The sequence below is a fragment of the Erythrolamprus reginae genome, chromosome 2 (assembly GCF_031021105.1).
Source record: "Erythrolamprus reginae isolate rEryReg1 chromosome 2, rEryReg1.hap1, whole genome shotgun sequence".
Classification (NCBI taxonomy): domain Eukaryota; kingdom Metazoa; phylum Chordata; class Lepidosauria; order Squamata; family Dipsadidae; genus Erythrolamprus; species Erythrolamprus reginae.
Genome location: NC_091951.1, coordinates 151,040,923 through 151,061,645, shown reverse-complemented (window position 1 = coordinate 151,061,645; position 20,723 = coordinate 151,040,923). Strand labels below are relative to the sequence as shown.

General features: G+C 39.8%; 1 protein-coding gene across 1 annotated transcript in view; it reads left to right on the top strand.

Moving 5' to 3' along the window:
- MYO15B (myosin XVB) overlaps positions 1-20,404 on the top strand; it is a 79,184-nt gene extending 58,780 nt beyond the window's left edge. The window contains exons 32-42 of the mRNA XM_070736763.1: positions 303-379; positions 2,191-2,321; positions 4,494-4,588; positions 6,577-6,654; positions 7,966-8,062; positions 9,501-9,649; positions 10,604-10,725; positions 12,029-12,159; positions 14,793-14,926; positions 18,844-18,984; positions 20,363-20,404. Of these exons, the coding sequence (XP_070592864.1) occupies positions 303-379; positions 2,191-2,321; positions 4,494-4,588; positions 6,577-6,654; positions 7,966-8,062; positions 9,501-9,649; positions 10,604-10,725; positions 12,029-12,159; positions 14,793-14,926; positions 18,844-18,984; positions 20,363-20,404 (1,197 nt within the window). The remainder of the gene's footprint in view (positions 1-302; positions 380-2,190; positions 2,322-4,493; positions 4,589-6,576; positions 6,655-7,965; positions 8,063-9,500; positions 9,650-10,603; positions 10,726-12,028; positions 12,160-14,792; positions 14,927-18,843; positions 18,985-20,362) is intronic.
- The last annotated feature ends 319 nt before the right edge of the window (positions 20,405-20,723 follow it).

The window sequence follows — 20,723 nt, the reverse complement described above, 5'->3', positions numbered from 1 at the left end:
TGGAATAAGAAGTCCCAGTTTCTGGGTCCTCCATCAGAACCAAAGGCTTTTTCATATACTCCTATCAATCCCAATGCAGATTATTACTAGGTACTGACCTCAATCTGACCTCAGAGTCCAGTGAAAGTGCCAGATAACACTCCAGCTATGGAGTACAGGATCAAAAAGTACAATTAGGGACCATTGCAGAAAGATTTATATTCCAGGGTTTCTCAGATCAGGGGTAATCTTAGTGCCTCCCATGTGGCCTGCAAGAGAAGAGAAAACTAAATTCTTTTTTTTCCCCCTCTGTGTTTTTACAGTTGTGCAAAAATAAGAAGACACTACATGATGAGGTTTACTGCCAGGTTATCAAGCAGATCACGGAGAATCCTAATCTGTAAGCACCAAAGAATGCAACACTGATTCTTCACACCTTGCATGGGTTGCTGATTGATTCCTGACAAATATTTAAAGTATTGGTTTTAACTTCTAAAAACCCTTTAACGTGTGGTGCCTGGTCTCCTCCTATTGCTATCAGCCCAAAGTACTGGTTCATTTAATCCAGTGGTCCTCAACCTGGGGGTTGGGACCCCTTTGGGGGTCAAATGACCGTTTCACAGGGGTCGCCTAAGACCATGGGAAAAGACAAATTTCCCATGGTGTTAGGAACTAAAGCTTCTATTCTGGCTCCTTGGAGCATATTTTTACAATCCGACCAATCAGAAGGTCCCTCTGACCTTCCTGCCAATCAGCTTAAAGCTCTGTTGGGAGAATTGGTGCCAGACGTATGGTTGGGGGTCACCACAACATGTGGAACTGTATTAAGGGATCGCGGTATTAGAAAGGTTGAGAACCATTGAAACTCCTCATTGTCCCAGTCAGACTGCCCAAGTGGCCAAGGGAACAAAAACCAGAATGTGCTCCTTCTCCATGGTGGTACTAGTGCTCTCAGGAGACTCCAAAGAGATTTCAGACTAGTCCTCATTGTTGGCTCTGGGTGGGAAATGAACAATGAACAGCTATTAACTGAGTTTATGCACCAGACCATTTTCTATTCCATGTATTTATTTTTGTGGTTTGGGCTTGGTTTAGGTTTTTATTTGTTGCTGTTGCGAACTCATGTCCGGCCCCATGGGTGATGTTAATTTTATTAGTACATTTTTTAATCGTAACATGGTATTTTAATATGTTGTCTACACTGTAAATGATGTAAGCTGTGGAGAGTTGTTGAATTCCAATGGGATATAAAGGCAATAAATAGATGTAGATAGATAGATAGATAGATAGATAGATAGATAGATAGATAGATAGATAGATAGATAGATAGATAGATAGATAGATAGATAGATAAATAGATGGATGGATGGATGGATGGATAGAGGAGGGAGGGATGGAGGGAGGGATGGAGGGATAGAGATAGATAGATAGATAGATAGATAGATAGATAGATAGATAGATAGATAGATGATGGATGGAGGGAGGGAGGAATGGATGGATGGATGGAGGGAGGGAGGGAGGGAGGGATGGATAGATAGATAGATAGATAGATAGATAGATAGATAGATAGATAGATAGATAATAAAAAAGAGGAAAGGGGAAAAACAAAGATATGAAAATATGACACATCAGTTTGAAGGACTCTGTTTTGGGAATTGACAGATAATTTTTTTCTGTTACATTGTTTATTTTTAGTTCACATTTTCTTTTATTCTTACAAAGTTCTACAGAGGACTATGGGCTAAACAGTGATAGGATAAAAATGAGTTAAATATGAGTTGTCCTAGTTTTAACTTCAAGAACACAATTATGTTATCTCATAGGTTTCTTTTTATACCACAGCAGTCCTTTATAGAAAACTCTCAGCAGATCTTGGGTTTATGTTTTTATTTAGTGCCGGGATGGGCAATCTTTTGATGATCACATCCTTGCTTCTTCTTTCTTTTGTGGGCAGGGTGTTATGTGGTGGGGGAGTTCATTGGCATTTTTAAAATTGTGATGTGGCTATTTGGAGAGTTACCACAGCTGTTTTCACATTTCCCACTTCAGAATTCCTTTTCTGCGCTTCTTCATTTCCCACCGTCCCCTTATTTATTTCCCCTCAGTGTTTCACCTTTTTTTTCCTTTTCTCCTTTTAGTCAATAAGAAATCTTTTCATGTGTGATCTCTGAGATGTGCTCAAAGTCTGTCACAGTTCTTTCTTTGTTCCAGGGAGAGTTGCCGCTTTGGCTGGCAGCTCCTCAGCCTTTTGACTGGATACTTCCTCCCATCCAGTACCCTGAGGCCTTACATCACTGTGATTTTGAAGCAGACCTGCTGTGATATTGACCACCACTTCTCAGGTACATGACCTGTCTCCCCCTATTCATTAGTTGTGAATATTCTGTGGTGGCATTTTCTTTCTATTTTTTTTTAAAAAATTCTCCACAATTCTATACATACATCAATGCAAGTACAGTGTTCCCTCGATTTTCGCCGGTTCGAACTTCGCGAAAAGTCTCTATACCACAGTTTTTCCCGCCCGATGACGTCATATGTCATCATCAAACTTTTGTCTGCCTTTAATAAATATTTTTTTTAATAAGCTTTAATAAATAAACATGGTGAGTAATAATCTAAATGGTTGCTAAGGGAATGGGAAATTGTAATTTAGGGGTTTAAAGTGTTAAAGGAAGGCTTGTGATACTATTCATAGCCAAAAATAGTGTATTTACTTCCGCATCTCTACTTCGTGGAAATTCGACTTTCGCGGGTGGTCTTGGAACGCATCCCCTGTGAAAATCGAGGGAACACTGTACCTTAAAATATATCAGCCACATACTGAGTTATTCAATTATACATTTAATCCAATCAGTTATACATCAGTATCTTATTTTGCCTCTATTTTATGCTGTTATTTACTAGTCTGTTTTTCTTCATTTCTTTATGCTCCCTACCCTCTATCTCCATCTCTTCCTTCTACCTTCTTGCTCCTACTCTCCCCCTTCCCCTCCACTCTTTCTATTTTCCCTTCACCTTTCTACTTCCTCTTTCTCCTTCTTTACCTTTCCCTGGGTGATTCTTATCTTGATTCAGTGATGGCGAACCTATGGGACGGGTGACACAGGTGACACACGGAGCCATATCTTCTGTTCTAGCTCAGCTCCAGCACACATATACACACTGGCCAGTTGATTTTTGGCTCGCACGGAGGCTGTGGGAGGACATTTTCATCTTAAGGATGGGGGGGTGTTAGAAAGGCATTTGCCCGCCCCCCAGGCTCCAGGGAAACCTCTGCAGCCTGGGGAGGGTGAAAAATGGGCCTACCGGGCCCACCAGAAGTTGGAAAACAGGCTGTTTCCAGAAGGCCTCCAGGAGGGAGGGGGGGTAGAGGAGGTAATTTTCACCCTCCTCAGGCATTGAATTATGGGTGTGGGCACTTGTGTGTACGAACTCATTTTCAGCACCTGAGGGGAAAAAGGTTCGCCATCACTCATCTGGTATTTAACAGACTGATAGCATATTCCATGAATTTTAAAAACCGTCCATTTTTAAATAATATCATAATTTCTAATATCATTAATTTTTTAAATCGTTTTTTTGTACATTTAACTCTTAAGTGTGGTGGGATTTTCCATGCTCAGTCTATCCACCATCAACCTTTCCATTTCTCTGTGTTCCTTAACATCCTTTTAACAGTCACAAGCCAACTGCCAACCCTCAGTCCTGTGTGAGGAACTTAGGTGGAGGACTCATGCATGAGTTCCAGCACCTAATTCTTTTTTTTAAAAAAAAATACTGTACTTTATTAGGTTAAATAAAAAAACAGGGAAAGGGGGGATGGGAATACAAAAAAGAGAAGTGGGAGGGGGATGGGGTAAACAGTATTTTTATACAGCAGCTTATATATATTGTTGTACATACATTCCAAATATTTGTCTATATGTAATTATTTTGTATTCAATATTCTTATTTGGATAATCTTATAACTGTAGTATTTAATAGTCCAAGGGTGACATGGAAAGGAAAGATAGTTGGAGGTGGGATAGAAAAGAAAAGAAGAAGGAAAGGAAAGAAGGAGAAAGAAAGAAAAGAGAGAAAAAGAGGGGGGGTAGTACCTGCAAACTAGCAGGCATATGGATTGTGACGACTTAGTTTGATTATGTTTGTTATTTTTGTTAGTGAGAAGTATTTGTGAGTTATGATATTACTAAGTTATTAATAATTATCAAGTGGATTGAACTCAGACAGGGATTGTATTGATTTTGGTCCGAATTTCTATTGTGTATATCTTTATTTTGATTTATATTAAGAGATTTTGATTGGTTTTTGTTTTATTGTTTTTAAAGTTAGATAACCATCTGAACCATTTCTCCCAGGCCTTGTAGAACTCTCAATCGTTTTTGTTTTGTATTTCCATTGTTAGTTTTGATAATAATTATCCAGCACCTAATTCTATTTTAGCAGAAGCCTCTTTAAATGTCAGTCACACTAAACTTCCTGCATCATTGTGTGTGGGTTTTTTTAATCCCTAGGAATAGCCGAGGATTGCCAGAGCAACCTGAGGAAACTGACTGAGTATGGAGCTCGTCAACACTTGCCATTTTTGATGGAGATGACAGCATTTTTGGTAAATGAGGAGCAGATATGGGCCGAGGTGGAAATGTCACCCCCTTGGGTGCTGAAGCAAAGGCAGTAAAGCAGAAAATATCCTAACTGGGGAAGGTGGTAAAACAAAGCAAATACTGGAAATAGAACAGATTTTTTATGTGCATCTTGAGGTTGAATCATGAACCTGATTTTATGAAGGTCAGGGTTGAAGGCAAGTTGATGTGTGAGAAAACAGGTGTTTTTGAGCAAAGGTTTATTTGTGCTGCTTATTATTACATCTTTGGGGAGGCCTGATGTCCAGAATTATGCCAAGTCATATGTCTAAAACATTCAAATGTTTTAGAATTTAATATTTTGAACACCTTCATCCTCTGACAGCATCACCTTAAAGATGACAACTACACCAAGGCTCATTATTTTTCTGCACAATTTTCCTATATTTTTGAGTAACTATTTGAAAACAGTAGACTTTGAGCTGGAGAACTTTTAGAAGCAAATAGAATAGAATAGAATAGAATAGAATTTTTATTGGCCAAGTGTGATTGGACACACAAGGAATTTGTCTTGGTGCATATGTTCTCAGCGTACATAAAATAAAATATACATTTGTCAAGAATCATGTGGTACAACACTTAATGATTGTCATGGGGTCAAATAAGCAATGAAGAAGCAATATTAATAAAAATCTTAGGATATAAGCAACAAGTTACAGTCAGACAGTCAACATGGGAGGAAATGGGTGAAAGGAATGATGAGAAAAACTAGTAGAATAGAAGTGCAGATTTAGTAGAAAGTCGGACAGTGTTAAGGGAATTATTTGTTTAGTAGAGTGATGGCGTTCGGAAAAAAACTGTTCTTGTGTCTAGTTGTCTTGGTGTGTAGTACTCTGTAGCGACGTTTTGAGGGTAGGAGTTTTAAACAATTTGTGTCCAGGATGTGAGGGGTCAGTAAATATTTTCCCCGCCCTCTTTTTGACTCGTGCAGTATACAGGTCCTCAATGGAAGGCAGGTTGGCAGCAATTGTTTTTGGACTTATGTGATGACAAAACCTGTTTTGAGAGGTCACATCATTTGCACACATATTTATAGTAAATTTTGTGTACAGCCTTGATGATCATTAAGAAGTTTTGAAGAAGTAAGCTAGAAGAATATGCTGGTCAGACAATGTTTTCTTTGAGATGATTACAAGCAGTTATAAGGAAGGACACCCAAGATAGAACATGTGTTATGTGGAACAATATATCTGGAACAATAGATGTTGTGATATTTGAAGGAAAACAAGATCCATACCTGCTATACTGTATCAATCATAGCCATATATGTGATTACAATGACCCAGAAATCAATTTTTACCTGTTAATGCAAAGGACGCAACCAGTAAGACTAACTCAAATAGTTCATATATGTATTTGCTTTCATCAAAATTATCTTTTTAATCAAATATTAAACTAAAACATAACTTCAAGTTCCACTGATTTGAAGAATAAAAATACGGGTAGTCTCCGACTTATGACAACAATAGGGACCAGAATTTCTGTTGCTGAGCGAGGTAGCTGATAATTGAACAACGCCAGATTTTACATATTTTGTTTGCCATGATTGTTAAGTTAATCACTACATTGCTAAGCAAACTGCGGGTCATTAAGCAAATCTAGCTCCCCCATTGACTTTGCTTGTCAAAAGCTGGCTGGGAAAGTTGCAAATGGTGACCAGGTGAATCCAGGGTATTGCATGCATTGTAAACATGCTGGTTGCCAACCATCTGAATATTGGTCACCTGACTGTGGGGAAGTTGTGACCATCGTTAGGTGAGGAACTGTTGTAAGTTCCTTTTTCCGGTGCCGTTGCAACTTTGAATAGTTGCTAAATGAACCAATGTAAATTGAGGATGAACGGTTCTCAAATGCTGAATTCTGTTTCTCAAGTGCTCAATTTTTTCAGGAATTGGCTTTCGATTAGGAACAAAAAATGCCAATATTGTACTGATTCTTGCTTTCCCCTTGTCAGAAGGGCCACTGTTTGCGCCGGATATCAATCATCTTACCTGGAGGATTGCAACATAATGCAAAGATTAAGACATTCACTGTAAGTTCCTGTTTAGTCCATAAAAAAGGAAATTGTGGAGTGGTGCTCCACCTATCAATGATGATGAGTATTTTCTTTCTTTCTTTGATTAAAGTTGGTGTTGCCTCATTGAGAGGACACTTGAAGAGCAGTTTTGATGCAGAGATCTAAGAGGCCAGTCCAGGGGTGGATTCTAACTTACTTCACTGCCGGTTCACTTTGCATGCCCATGCACATGTGCACATGTGCATGCCGAACAATTAAAAAATAATAATTTTAAAAAAATCATTATTGTGATGTCAACAACGAGTTGCTACCAGTTTGGGTGAACCGGTCCGAACCCACCTCTGGGCCAGTCTGCATTTTGGGTTACTCAATTATGCTCTTTTCTTTTGAGGTTCTTTTGTCTTATTACCTGAAATATACCTGTAATTTTTTTCCCCTGGTCGTTTGAGGAGGAAAGATTGAGGGAGCTTGGCAACAGAAGTAGATAACTATTGATGAGAATGATCTGACCTTGGAGTCACAGCAGACAATGGCCCAACTTAATTTCTTTCTGTTCCTTAGAAATAGATATTAATAGGTAGAAATAAGAATCCCTCCGATTTCTACCTTCATTTTTTTTATTTGGGGAAAAGCTTTGTAAGGTGCTGGCTCAGAAGTGGTAAAATGCATGATAAGAACAGTGAAGGGCCACACTTAACTTTTCCTCCTGGGTTGATCCCAGAGGCTGGTGTGGGTGCGCGGGCAGTTGGCAGCGGGTGCAACATTATGGTGAAATCTCGCACGAGGACGCTCGCATGCATGAGATTTCAGTGATGTTCACCTATTTCTTTGCTTCCACGCATGCGCAGTAGCAAAATCTCGCATGGGGCTGTGTGTGTGTGTGTGCACGGGTGTGTGTGCAGCAGGAACGTGCAGATGCATACACATTGCTGTTTGCACTACTAGAATGGTAATCCCAGGCGTACCAGGGGCAACCCGCCCCTGATAAGAATGCTAAATTCTCTCTCAGTTGTTGTGAAAATCCAAAACGAAGCAGATCATTTTTCTGAAAACTGAGAGGGTTTGTTTCTCCACTTGTTTTTTTTTTTGTATTTGTGATTGTCCCCATACCAAACTATTTTTAATAGTAATGGAATTAAACAAATATTGAATCTCACTTGCTCATCTCCCTTACACCTTCTGGTTTTTAAAATGACAGACGCTGAGTTCAAGACTGTCTTTGCCTTTGAAGACCTCATTCTTTCCAGACTGCACTTGGTAGACAACATTGGTCTAGACAAAGCAATTTACACACACTTAAATACACTATTTTTTTTCTGATGGTAGGTAACAGCAGATGTGTTAAAGGAAATCTGTGAGCACATAGGAGTTACTGCGTTGGAGGAGATCCAAGAATTTGCCATCCTAGCCAACAAAGACAAAGGCAAGTTTACTCAGGCTAGTAGTCAACTTCAATACAGTGAAAGCTACTAAATACGGAGATTCACTCTGGTACAGCTTTCTCCTTCCCACTGACTTCTACTGCCAGGATCCTAGTTTTTTGGGGTCATATACAACCATGTGAAAAAAAACCTCAAACTTTATTTGAGTTCAATGGCTTTATGTATCAGGACAGACCAGTAGTAAAAATATACAGTTCTTAGCCGTTCTTAAAAGTAGGTAAATGCAATCTTAGAGGAACAACAACAATATGACATGACTTTCCTATTTTGGCTTTCTTTTTGTAAAATAAATGATGACATGTTGTAATGTGTCATGTGTTGTTCATCTGAGGTTGTAGTTACCTACTTTTAAGCACTGCTAAGGACCAGATGAGTTTTACTATGTCCTGAGACATAAATCCATAGAACTCAAAGAAGGTATTTTTCCCTCCACATAATTGTAATTTCTCTAGGCTTACATGTGAAGAATGTATTTATAATGATAGCCCTGATATTGATTTCAGGGGTACATTATGAAATGCATGTGATAAAGGGTCTTGACCTTATATATTCAAATTTATTCAAATTTATTCAATTTGCTTGATTTGATGGAGGGTCCTAATACCATTACCTTTCTTTTATTGTTTTCACATATTTACCGCACATATTGTTCTCTTTCTCTCTATAGAAAATTCATTGAGGTAGGGAATATGGAAAAGCTATTAATGCCTTTTGTTTGCTGATTCTAAGAATGGTGTCTTTGAATGTAGTCATCGCTATATTAGCATTTCTAATATTAAAATCTTATTGCTTGCTAAGGCATATATAAAATAGCTGGCAGCTCTTTTAAAAATAACATTTAAATTGCATCTGTTCCTTTTAAGTGTAGGTGTAGGTGTCGATGTCATGTTTTGATTTCAAATCATGCCAAATATATATTTCTCCTTCTGTCATGACCATTCGGGGGCTTCTGTATGGAATAACTAAATTTGAAAGTAAGTTTAACTAAAAGTTTTATGAGATGAAGCTAGAAAGAGGTAGACCATGGGTATCAAACTTGTGGCAAAATGTCGTCATCTAATGACATATGGCAACATTTTTCCCAGGGTGGAGCTGGGGTGGGCGTGGTTTGCTCAGAACATATCCAGCCCACGGGCCATCAGTTTGACATCCCGGAAGAAAATGTTACCATCTTGGTGAAGCATGATAAGTGATAATATTGTCCAGTGAAAATTGATGGACAAGCTGGATGAGATGGAATTGTATACATATTTGCTACATTTTGCTATCAGCTTGAAGACTGTAAAATTACCATATAGTAAAGTTAAAGTAAAGGGGATAAGGTTGCCTTATATTGGGGGAAATAGGCTGACCTTAAAATATTTGCCTTTGAGTACTTTGGATGGGGATGGCATGACCATCCTTCTTTATCCTATGTAGGCAAGATGATAAGGCCTTTGCACCAGGAGGAATATATCCAGGACTATTTGTTAGAAGAAAGTTCAATAGGACTACATTTCTCCAGGATCACTTGGAAAATTCCGTTGCACTTTGATAATGAGGTCTACATCAACATCCATTATAACCAGGTATGAAAGGGAAAGTTTTGCACTGATACCTGTAAGCGGCTCCTACGGGTACAGTAAGGTACGCAGAACTGGTAGAAAAAAATTGAATTTTTGTCTTTTTTTCCCTTCTGGGCTTTGGGTATGTTTTTCCTAGCACAGTAAATGAGGTTGAATGTGTAAATGAGCTATGCATTTTATATAGAAAATAATGTATATTTCTGTGTGCCTGTGTGTAATATGTATGTACACATGTGGCATATATACATACAATTAAATAGTATATTTTGGATATTCAGTAATAGTAAATAGATAGGGAAATTGTATCTCTTTGAGGAGAGGTCAGGCACCCTAACCCGAACCCTTAACAGGAGTGACGTCAAGTTGGCCATGTTTAAGCCAGTCACATGACCTTTAAGCCATCCCCATCACATGATCCTCAAGCCATTTCCACCTGGTCACATAGCCAGGAAGCCATACCCACAAAATAAGCCATGTGCACAGAATGGTAATAAATATTTTTGCAGCCCTTCACTGCCTGTAAGATTGTAAAGAGCTCATATGAGATTATGTTAAGGCCTGGATTTAGCCATTAAAAACACAGTGGCATTGAGTGTGACTTTCTGCCCATAGTAGTTCAGTGGGTTCTTGTGGGGGTAAAATTAAGACAGATTTCCATATATGCCTTTAAATCCTGGAGAAGATGTCATATGATGATGATGATGATAATGATGATGCAAAGGATGGTTATATAATTCTTATGGAAGGTGACTCATGCATTATCTAACAGTACACAATAAATTCATATTCCCACTTTGCTGAATTTACTGTATTGAGTTATTTATTTTTTGTTGTCACAGGTTAATGTTAGATGTTGCAATATCTGTACAATTGCAAATGTTCTTTCAATGATGCCCGCTTTAAAATCTATTATGGATAAGTGCAAAGCAAACTCTCTTCTGGCTTATTTATTTCTAGGTCTTGCAGAATTATATGACAGGAACACTGTTGTTGCATCACACCACTAAACTTGGGCAGCAGCTGGGCTGGTTGGCTTTGCTTCAGCACTGGGCCAAAGGAGCTCCGTTGGTCCCTACAAGGTGAGTCTTTCTGCAGTGTTCAAATGGAGGTGAGCATATCAATTCAGAATTGGTTGTAGACTAAGTTATTTATTTATTTATACAATCTAAGAAGTGGCCCAAAAGAAAAAAATTGTGTGCTTAGACTCCAAATACCTATAGTATGAAGGAAATGAGTCACTGCCGTGACCCACTCTGTTTTTCCCATTAAAGCAATTCCTTACAGAGGATGTTACCTCTTTTAGCATACTCAACAGACCCCGCAACATCCCAAATTCTATTGCATAATTTTTTTTCACTCCAAAACCTAGATAGCTTTCTATTAAACCATTTTCAAAAAAGCATACATAAAATGAACAATGTACCGCAAAAACAAGAACCTCAGACAAAAATATGTGTTAGCAGTGAAATCTACTACCTTGCCTATTAGTTACTATATTGCTGAAAAAAATAAAGGGAACACTTAAACAATACAATATAACTCCAAGTAAATCAAACTTCTGTGAAATCAAACTGTCCACTTTAGAAAGCAACACTGATTGACAATCAATTTCACGTGCTGTTGTGCGCATTCAACTTTGTACAGAACAAAATATTCAATGAGAATATTTCATTCATTCAGATCTAGGATGTGTTCTTTGAGTGTTCCCTTTATTTTTTTGAGCAGGGTATTTATAGAAGATTTTGTGCATGTGCAGAGGGTTAAAAAAAAAGAGGAAATGGCAACATCTGGGTGGGTGGGCGGAGCCTCGCGCTGCTGCCACTACCAGTTCTCCAAACTTCCGGCAGCTGCCATTACCAGTACACCCGAACTGGGCCGAACTGATAGCACTTCACCCCTGATACATATGTATCTATAATTTAAAATTGGCCCATCTTCCTCAGAGTGACTCTAAACAGCAGCCAGTTAAACTTCCCTGACTCTGCATAGGATCCTGATTCTCCATCCAGTTCAATGCAGTATGTTTTTTTAAACTATTGGGGTTTTATATATATATATCTTTTAATATTAGATTTGTTTTACTATTATGTTCTTTTACTACTGTTGTGAGCCACCCCGAGTCTTCGGAGAGGGGCGGCATACAAATCTAATAAATAAATAAATAATAATAATAATAATAATAACAACCCCTCATAAGCATAGAATTTATTCATAAAGTTGCAAATTGCACACTTAGTATTCATTCAGTTTGCGGTGAGCTTTTTCCTAACAATAATGGCAAGACGTCCTGTGTAATTATTCTCCAGACATGGAGGGTTTTTCACTGAATATTCTCTAATTTCAGTTTATAGTCAAGTCCATGTTTTCTATTTGTCTAAATAGAGAGGAACTGAAGAATTACATCCCTGTTTCTAACACCCACATCAGCCTAGAGATTGTTGAAATTGCCATGGTTTATCAACTGGAGACAACAGAACCACTTCAGCCACTGCAGGCACAAATCCGTTTTATTGGTGAGTTCAACAGCTGCATTTGATCCACATCTTAGCCTTAGTTCTGGTTTTATGCTGCTACCTGAAATGTTTTCAATGTGGTAGCATGGGATGTTTTTTTATACCCACTTTCCCCCCAAAGTTGTATGTACATTTTATATCTACATTAATTTTATAATTATCCTCAATAGGCAAGATTTTGGCAAGGCTTTATTGCTATATCATCTTATTACTTAAAAAAAATATTTATATAAAAAGGAAGACAACAAATAATCAGACATGCAAACACATAAATAAGTTGTGTATTCACTTATATATACATCTATATGCATATATATTTATATAGAAGACATACAACATACATACAGCAGGTGTTAACCATAGGTGACTCACAGCAGAAATATAAAACATCAGTAATAATACAAAAACCTCTAAAAACAGTTACAGTTTACAATTCACACAGCTAGACCCCTGCATACCGTTCATGGTCAGATCTCACTTGTTATCACCATAATATCAGTGGCTCCAGGCCTGTCAGAAAAGCCAAGTCTTTACTGCTTTCTGGAAGGGCAATAGGGTGGGAGCTCAGGAGGTAACTGGTTCCAGAGCAGTGCAGGGCTCCACCCAAACACCCAGATGCACCCAAGTTTTCGCCTTCTTTTTGGAGTAAAAAGATGCATCTTGTACTCCAAAAAATATGGTATATGGATCAGTAAGAGAGTAAGGAAAAATGCTTTGGCAGAGATATGCAAGCTCTATTGCCATGGCAATAAGAGGGTAAAAAATGTTTTAAGTTTAGATTAGATTTATTGGATTTATATGCCGCCCCTCTCCGTAGATAATATTTAGAAGGAGTTCACAGACATTATATGCTGCCCTGAGTCCTCGGAGAGGGGTGGCATATAAATCTAATAAATATTAATAATAATAATAACAACAACAACAACAACAACAATAATAATAACAACAACAATAACAATAACATTAACAACAACAACAACAATAATAATAATAATAATAATAATAATAATAATAATAATAATCTTCCTAAATCATTGGACTATAAGAAGAGAAGTGGTACATCACAGGCATACAAGGTTCTGTTGCAATCTCGATAAAAGTCATTTTGGCCCTTTGGTAGAGTTGACTTCTTGATTTGGTACACCTAGTGGAGCTAACAAAAGTACAGAAATGATCCCTCAGAACGAAATGCAAATCTCCTTAGCATCATGAAAAACAGATGCGGTCCCTGCTGTTGCTCTTCTGTAAATGGAGCCTTTCCCAACTCTGCTTTTATTACCCAGTGTTGTACATACTCCTGGTCAGTTGGAGGATGATGAAGAAATTGAGGACTCTGATACAGATAGTGTTTGTGAATTAGTGGTGGGCCCGGGGTTACAGGTAGTAGAACAGGTGGGAGGCCAGCCACAGGATGGGGCTATGAGTTCAGGATCTAGCGAGGAAGAATCAGACGTTCGCTGGGTCAATCCTAAATTCAGAAGGGTCCAAAAACATAAGGAACAGGTGTTTGGAAGAAGATATTAAGGGGAAGAATGGGTTAAATACTGTAGTGATGTATTTGGTACATCAGGGGGTCAGTGGAGAAGAAGGGTGGAGTTTCAACGTTGCAGAGAAAAAAGATGAAAGGTTTCCGTTCGGCTTCCAAGTATGCAAAAGCATTCTGTGTTGATTAACAGTCAGTTCTGCTGTTTTAGAATCATGCTGTGAGGACATAAATCTGGAGAAGGCTGGAAGGAATGCGAGGAATGCAGTTAAGAAAGATAAGGGGCTGAGAGCAATGTGCTAGTATGAAATGTATTTGAATACAGAAGGGAAGAGAATAAAATGGAGTTTCTTTGTTCATGAAATACTGCATTTAGTAAGATTTATTTGTAATTGCTAAAGTTCTACCAGAAATCAGAACACCCAGTTGGGATGATTTGCAGGCAGGGAATTGTACAGCACTAGCTGTCCAATCGCAACTGTAAACATTGTTGGGTATGTAAAGAATTTGGATCTAGAGCAGGAGTGGGTTCCTCCTGGTTTGGAGCGGTTCGCCTGAACTAGTAGCAACCCATTGGTCAAGGGTGGGCCGCTGCCCGGATGGGGCGGGGGAACTTCGTGGAGTAGTGAAAATGGAACTCCACCCCAGAACACCCAATTTGCACTGAAAGATGTTGAAAGAAAATGCAGGGCGCCCTGCATAAGCCATGCCCACAGTGTAGTAGCAAAAATTTTGGTAGCCCTTCACTGCCACTGGTGATATCACAATGACATCACTGACCAGTTCGGTCGGTGCTGGTCCGTGGGAGCCACTATCTTCTTTTTGAATTTATTTAATTTTTCTTCTGAGCATACCCAGAAGCTGAGTTTCCAGCACTGGGTATGTGGTCACCATCTTGTTTTCGGCTATTGGGGGGGGGGATTTTTCAGCACTGCAGGACACCCATGAGACGCACCCACGCAGCATGGGAGGAAGCAAACTCCCCCAGGTCTGGAGATTTGGGCAGCTTTAAGAGTGCCACAGCTTCAATAGCTTGGTTTTGAGCCATAGTCTTACTTTAGCAGAGATGGCAACTTGCTCTGGAAAGCATGCACAGCTTTTGCCTGTGCGTCTGACATATTGCACTCCTATCTTCTTTCTCTTCTTGCAGAACACGTGACTCAGCTGCCGCTCTTTGGCTATAATGTTTTCCCTGTGAAGAAGATCAGGGCCCCAGATATCACTTCACCTTGCATTGTAGGAGTGAACCAGAAGGAGATTGTTGCAATGAACAGAGAAATGCAGGTAGGGTTATGTTCTGTTTGGTTCCCCCCAGACGCCAACACCAACCAAAAAGAGTATCCAGACACACTGGTAAAAAGCAAAGGCAGTTTATATTCTGGAAAGCAAACACAGGTAACAAAAACTGTTCTTACAAACAGGAACACGATGAAGCTTCACAGAGGTTTCACGAAGGCCAGGCAATAAAACAGGATTCTTGCTGGCAAAAACAACACAAGATAATAACCCCCCCCCCCCCCAAGTCTTTCAGCCTTCTAGGCCACAAGCCAAGATCAGAGACGCCAAGAATCGAAGCAAGGTCAAAGGACTCCCAGTTGATAACTCTCCACAAGACTGTAGGGGTGGGCCTGCCTTTTCAACCCTGCTGAGGAGAACCACACCCAAACCCAGCTGTTGCCAATTCAGGGATGGAAATACCTTTCTAATTGGCCCCTTCTTTGAGCTGCACATCTCTGCCTCATGTCTATTATAGCCTGTGCGTCTTCATCCAATGAATCCAGGCTACTAGCTGGGGAGAGGCCCCCCCCGGGGGTCTCAGGCTGCTCTCCCTCCTCCTCTTCCTGACGTTCCTCTCCCCCGTCTGCCTGGTCCTCCCCCTCCTGGTCACTGTCCTCCTCCTCTGGGCATGGATCCGGCAGAGCTCCAGCCGGTCCCTGAGGAGCCTCAGGCTGAATCACAACAGGTTATAAGAGAAATATCACAATGGATGTCAATGGAGAGTTTCAGTCATCCAGATCATGGTTGTCCCAAAGGTGCTTTTTCAGGAGGCAACTGGACTTCCTTGTTTTTTCTTTGAACATGTTTCACATCTCATCCAAGGAAGCATGGAGCGCTCCAAAATCTCCTGGGAGACGCCTGCATTGACCCTAGACTTAATGAAGCGCAGTGGACGAATACCAGCAGATGACATTTTATTTATTTATTTCTTTATTTATTTTGTCCAATACACAATACACATTGAAGAGAATAAACATACAATGGAACCCCGACATAAGAGCTGCTCTACTTAAGAGCAACTCGAGATAAGAGCTGGGAGGGGAGAGATATTTTTGTTCTACTTACAAGCCCAAATTCGAGATACAAGCGCCAAGGAGCTGTCTCCTGAAGCCAAACGCTAACTTCCGCGTTCGGCTTCAGGAGACAGCTGCGAAGCAGCGCGCGTGTTTTAAAAGGTTGCAGCCGGCCTGGGGGGCTCGGGGGGGTGCTTGCAGCTTTCTTTCTTGCTCTTTTTCTTTCTCTCTTTTACCTTCCCTTCCTCTATTTCTTCTTTTCTTTCTCCTTCCCACCTTCTTCCCTCCCTCCCTCCCTTCACTCATTCCTCTCTTACTCTCCCCTTTCATAAGTTTCCTTGCTTCCTTCCTCTGTTCCTGTCCCTTCCCCCTTTCTTTCTTTCTTTCTTGCTCTTTTTCTTTCTCTCTTTTACCTTCCCTTCCTCTATTTCTTCTTTTCTTTCTCCTTCCCACCTTCTTCCCTCCCTCCCTCCCTTCACTCATTCCTCTCTTACTCTCCCCTTTCATAAGTTTCCTTGCTTCCTTCCTCTGTTCCTGTCCCTTCCCTCTTTCCTTCCTTCCTTCCCACCCTCCGTCCATTCATTCACCCATTCCTCTCTTGATCGCTTAAAGCCGGTCCCTGGTGCAAAAAGGGTTGGGGACCTCTGTCCTACAGGATTGGGTGGCAGAGAAGTTGAACATATGTAAATTTAAAAGTTTAAGAAAGTTTACAAGTTAAGTGAAAGAAACTTCATTATTCATTTATATGTACATGTACATTTCTTCATTAAAAACATGTCTTTCTGCATAATTTAGACTAACTTTGTGAGTTTTTTGAGGGCTGGAACCAATTAAAATTATTTACATTAATTCCTATGGGGAAAAGTCGTTCGAGATAAGAGCTGCTCGACTTAAGAGCCCAGGTCCGGAACGAATTAAACTCATATCTCGAGGTACCACTGTATACATATAATATATATCAAGGAAAGAATAGAAAAAAAGATATAAGAATAAAATGTGTCAATGAAGAAAAGAGAAGATATATAAAAGGAAGAAAAGATATATGAGATAAAGGAGAGACAATTGGACAGGGGATGGAAGGCACACTAGTGCACTTATGCACGCCCCTTACTGACCTCGTAGGAACCTGGAGAGGCCAATTGTGGATAGTCTAAGGGAAAAATGTTGGGGGTTAGGGGTTGACACTAAGGAATCCGGTAATGAGTTACATGCTTCGACAACTCGATGGCTAAAGTCATATTTTTCACAGTCAAGTTTGGAACGATTAATATTAAGTTTGAATCTGTTGCATGCTCTTGTATTGTTACAGTTGAAGCTGAAGTAGTTGTTGACAGGCAGGGCATTGCAGCATATGATCTTGTGGGCAATACTTAGATCATGTTTTAGGTGTCGTAGTTCTAAGCTTTCTAGACCCAGGATTGTAAGTCTAGTTTCGTAGGGTATTCTGTTTCGAGTGGAGGAGTGAAGGGCTCTTCTGGTGAAGTATCTTTGGACATTTTCGAGGGTGTTGATGTCTGAGATGTGGTATGGGTTCCAGACAGATGAGTTGTATTCAAGGATGGGTCTGGTGAAAGTTTTGCAGGCTCTGGTGAGTAGTGTGAGATTGCCAGAGCAGAAGCTACATAGGATCAGGTTGACAACTCTAGAAGCCTTTTTGGCGATATTGAGGAGGGATGGTGGGTTGGAAGATGAAGGGAGGGTTATGGGTCTTGGTTTTGATGCGTTCAGTGCGGTAATCTATATATAGGTTAGTTTCACCAAGATCAAGATGTCTCTTAAGTTCGGCCCGTAGTTCACGAGAGCGGAAGTAGAGAAAGGTCTGGTCTGGATCTAACTTTGTTGTAGCTGGTGTTAATTCTGGCGATGGAGTTCATGGTCTTGATGAACTGTTATTTGGTAGTTTCACTTTTGCATACCACTCTACAGAAATCAATACAGACTGTGGAAACTTCACACTGGACTTCAAGCATCTTGCAGTGTGTGCCTCTCTATTCTTCCTCCATACTTGGTCCTTGGTTTCCAAATGAGATGCAAAAATTTCCAGTCTGTGTTGATTTCAGGAGCCATGTCATCTACTGGTGTTGGTCCACTGTGCTTCATTAAGTCTAGGGTCAATGCAGCCATCTTAAATTTTCCAGCAGGATTTGTCACCTGCCCACACTGCCCAAAGCACCCAAACCTGCTTCAATGATCGTGAGATTACTGTCCTTGATTGTACAGCAAACTCGCCGGACCTGAACCCCATAGAGAATCTATGGGGCATTGCCAAGAGAAAGATGAGAGACATGAGACCAAAAAATGCAGAAGAGCTGAAGGCCACTATTAAGCATCCTGGTCTTCCATAACACCTTACCAGTGCCACAGGCTGATAGCTTTCATGCCACGTTGCATTGAGGCAGTAATTGCTGCAAAAGGGGCCCAAATGAGTACATATGCATGCTTATACTTTGCAGAAATCTGATATTGTTCTATGTACAATCCTTTTTTATTGATCACATGCAATATTCTAATTTTCTGAGATGGAGGATTTGGGGTTTCATGAGCTGTACCCCATCATCATCATAATTATGACAAATCATGGCTTGAACTATCTTGCCTTGCACATTATGAGTATCTCTCATATATTCACTCTGTGTTCACGGTATTTGAATGCTGTTGGTCATTTTCAGCCCTTCCAGTGGAAATTTACGGGTGTATTTTAATCCACACACATACAGAACTGGGAACTAACATGCCTGGGATTTACTTTTAAAAATCATTCACAACATTTCTTATTAACATGTAATGGTAGCCTTCACTGACAACATTGCCCCCTAATGGGAGCCAACTGAAAGCAAAATGGAATATTAAAGTATGAAAAAGATGACTGATTCTGCAATGTCCATCATACTTGTCTTTCCTTATGTACAGAGCAATCAGCTCATCATTCCATTGAACCAGGTACTACGGATGAAATCCTTATGCCCAGTCAGTGCTGCTGATCTTCCAAGTATAGAAATCAACTATGGCTCAGTAGAAAATCCCGAGACTATCTGGTTTGAATTAAAACAGGTAACATCCATTTCTTTATGGAAATATTTTAAGTATTGCACTATTGTCTTTTAAAAAAAACAAACAAAGATAGCCAAAGCTATAGCTGAAGATAGCGGAGCATAGATCAATACAGGCAGCAGCTGTGGCTTTGCACTGTAAAAAACAAACTAATCCTGTGTCAGGATTCCAAGTAACACACCTAACGCAATCAAAACTCCAAGGCCAAGGTGCTCCTCAAAGTCCAAATTTATTAAACATGTCAGATTGGCATATCTGGTAAAAACCCAACTCTGAAGGCTTCAAGGTTTTCCCCACCCAAATTAAAATCAAAGTTGTTTCTCCAGTCCACACGTCCATCACACAGTCCAACCAGGACATAGTCCTAACTCCAGTGGGTTTTATCCAAACCTCTCCTGACCTGGTGAGAATGTCCTGGGTTCCCAGGAGAAAGAATTTTATTTTGGCTAAATGTCCACAGCTATCTGTCCCCCCCACCCCCATTCCCACAGCTCCAACCAGCCTTGCTGTGGCAGCCCCGAAGACACTACAAGAGGGCTTCAGAATTGACACCCTGGTTTGCAACATCAACTTTCAGGGCATGTGTTTGGGGAAAATGAAGTTATTATAGCTTTAAGAAAAAGGGAGAATATTGTGTGTACTAATACACAATGTTTGTCTGCTTGCTTGCTTGCTTGCTTAGCTCAGTGATTTGTAGTCTAAACCAAGCAAAAAGCAGATGATGGACTTAGGAGACTAGATAAATATATAGGATCACGATAAATTTAATTGACCACTTGCTCTCCTTTTTTGTATGGTTTTTGTGTGTAGTTGCTAGGTTTGATTGTATGTTTCTCTTTGTTTCATTTGTTTTGCTCTTTTATATTTTATTTTCTCTAATAAAACGATACTTTCGTTTTTTTTAAAGTAGATAAAATTCTGTCCAATCTGATTATGGCTTTAAAGCACTCAAATTATTTCTTTATGAAGAACATGATGTTATCCTAAAAGTTAGATGCTGTGTTTGTACAGGCACAAAGAGAGTTATATGGAAGGTTTGTTAGGAGTTATTTGGAGTTTGCTTAGGAGGAGAAACTGGGCATCCGAAAAGGGGGAAAAACATTTCACACTGCTTTCTCTTTTGACAGGCTAAAACATTATATCATTTAATTACAATCATCGGTGGGGAATCAGATTCCAAGGCTTAGTGACAACCAAGAGAAGTTGGCTGCAATATCTTTTCCCAGGACTTGAAAAATGCCTGTACTCTTTTGATGTGTCTACTTGCCAAGTGCTTTCTCCCAAGTCAGTGTGAGCTGTGGAAACATCATTCTTCTGAACCACCGTTCACTATTCTTCCATCATCGTTCTGTATCACTTCCATCCCTTAAATTTGCAGACAGCAAAAGCAGCTTCTCGACTTCAAGCCATGCAAATATAGCACTTTGGAATATCTTTGGGTGGATCACCTAGCCCATGGGTGTCAAACTCAAGGCCGGGGGCTACCAGATCTGGCCCTAGAATGCTTAGATCTGGCCCATGGGGCAGCCCTAGAAACTATGAAGGATTGATCTGCCTTCTCTAAGAAATCATAATTTGCCATTATTGTGTTGTACACTACAGTGTGCTATTTAATATGGAAGGTAGGGTAGAAACTACACCAAATTCTTAGATATACTAGTTCCTAGAAGCTGTGTTTGAGATAACTTGGATAATAGATTAAATGGTTTTTGTGGAACATGAACAAATAAAATATAAAA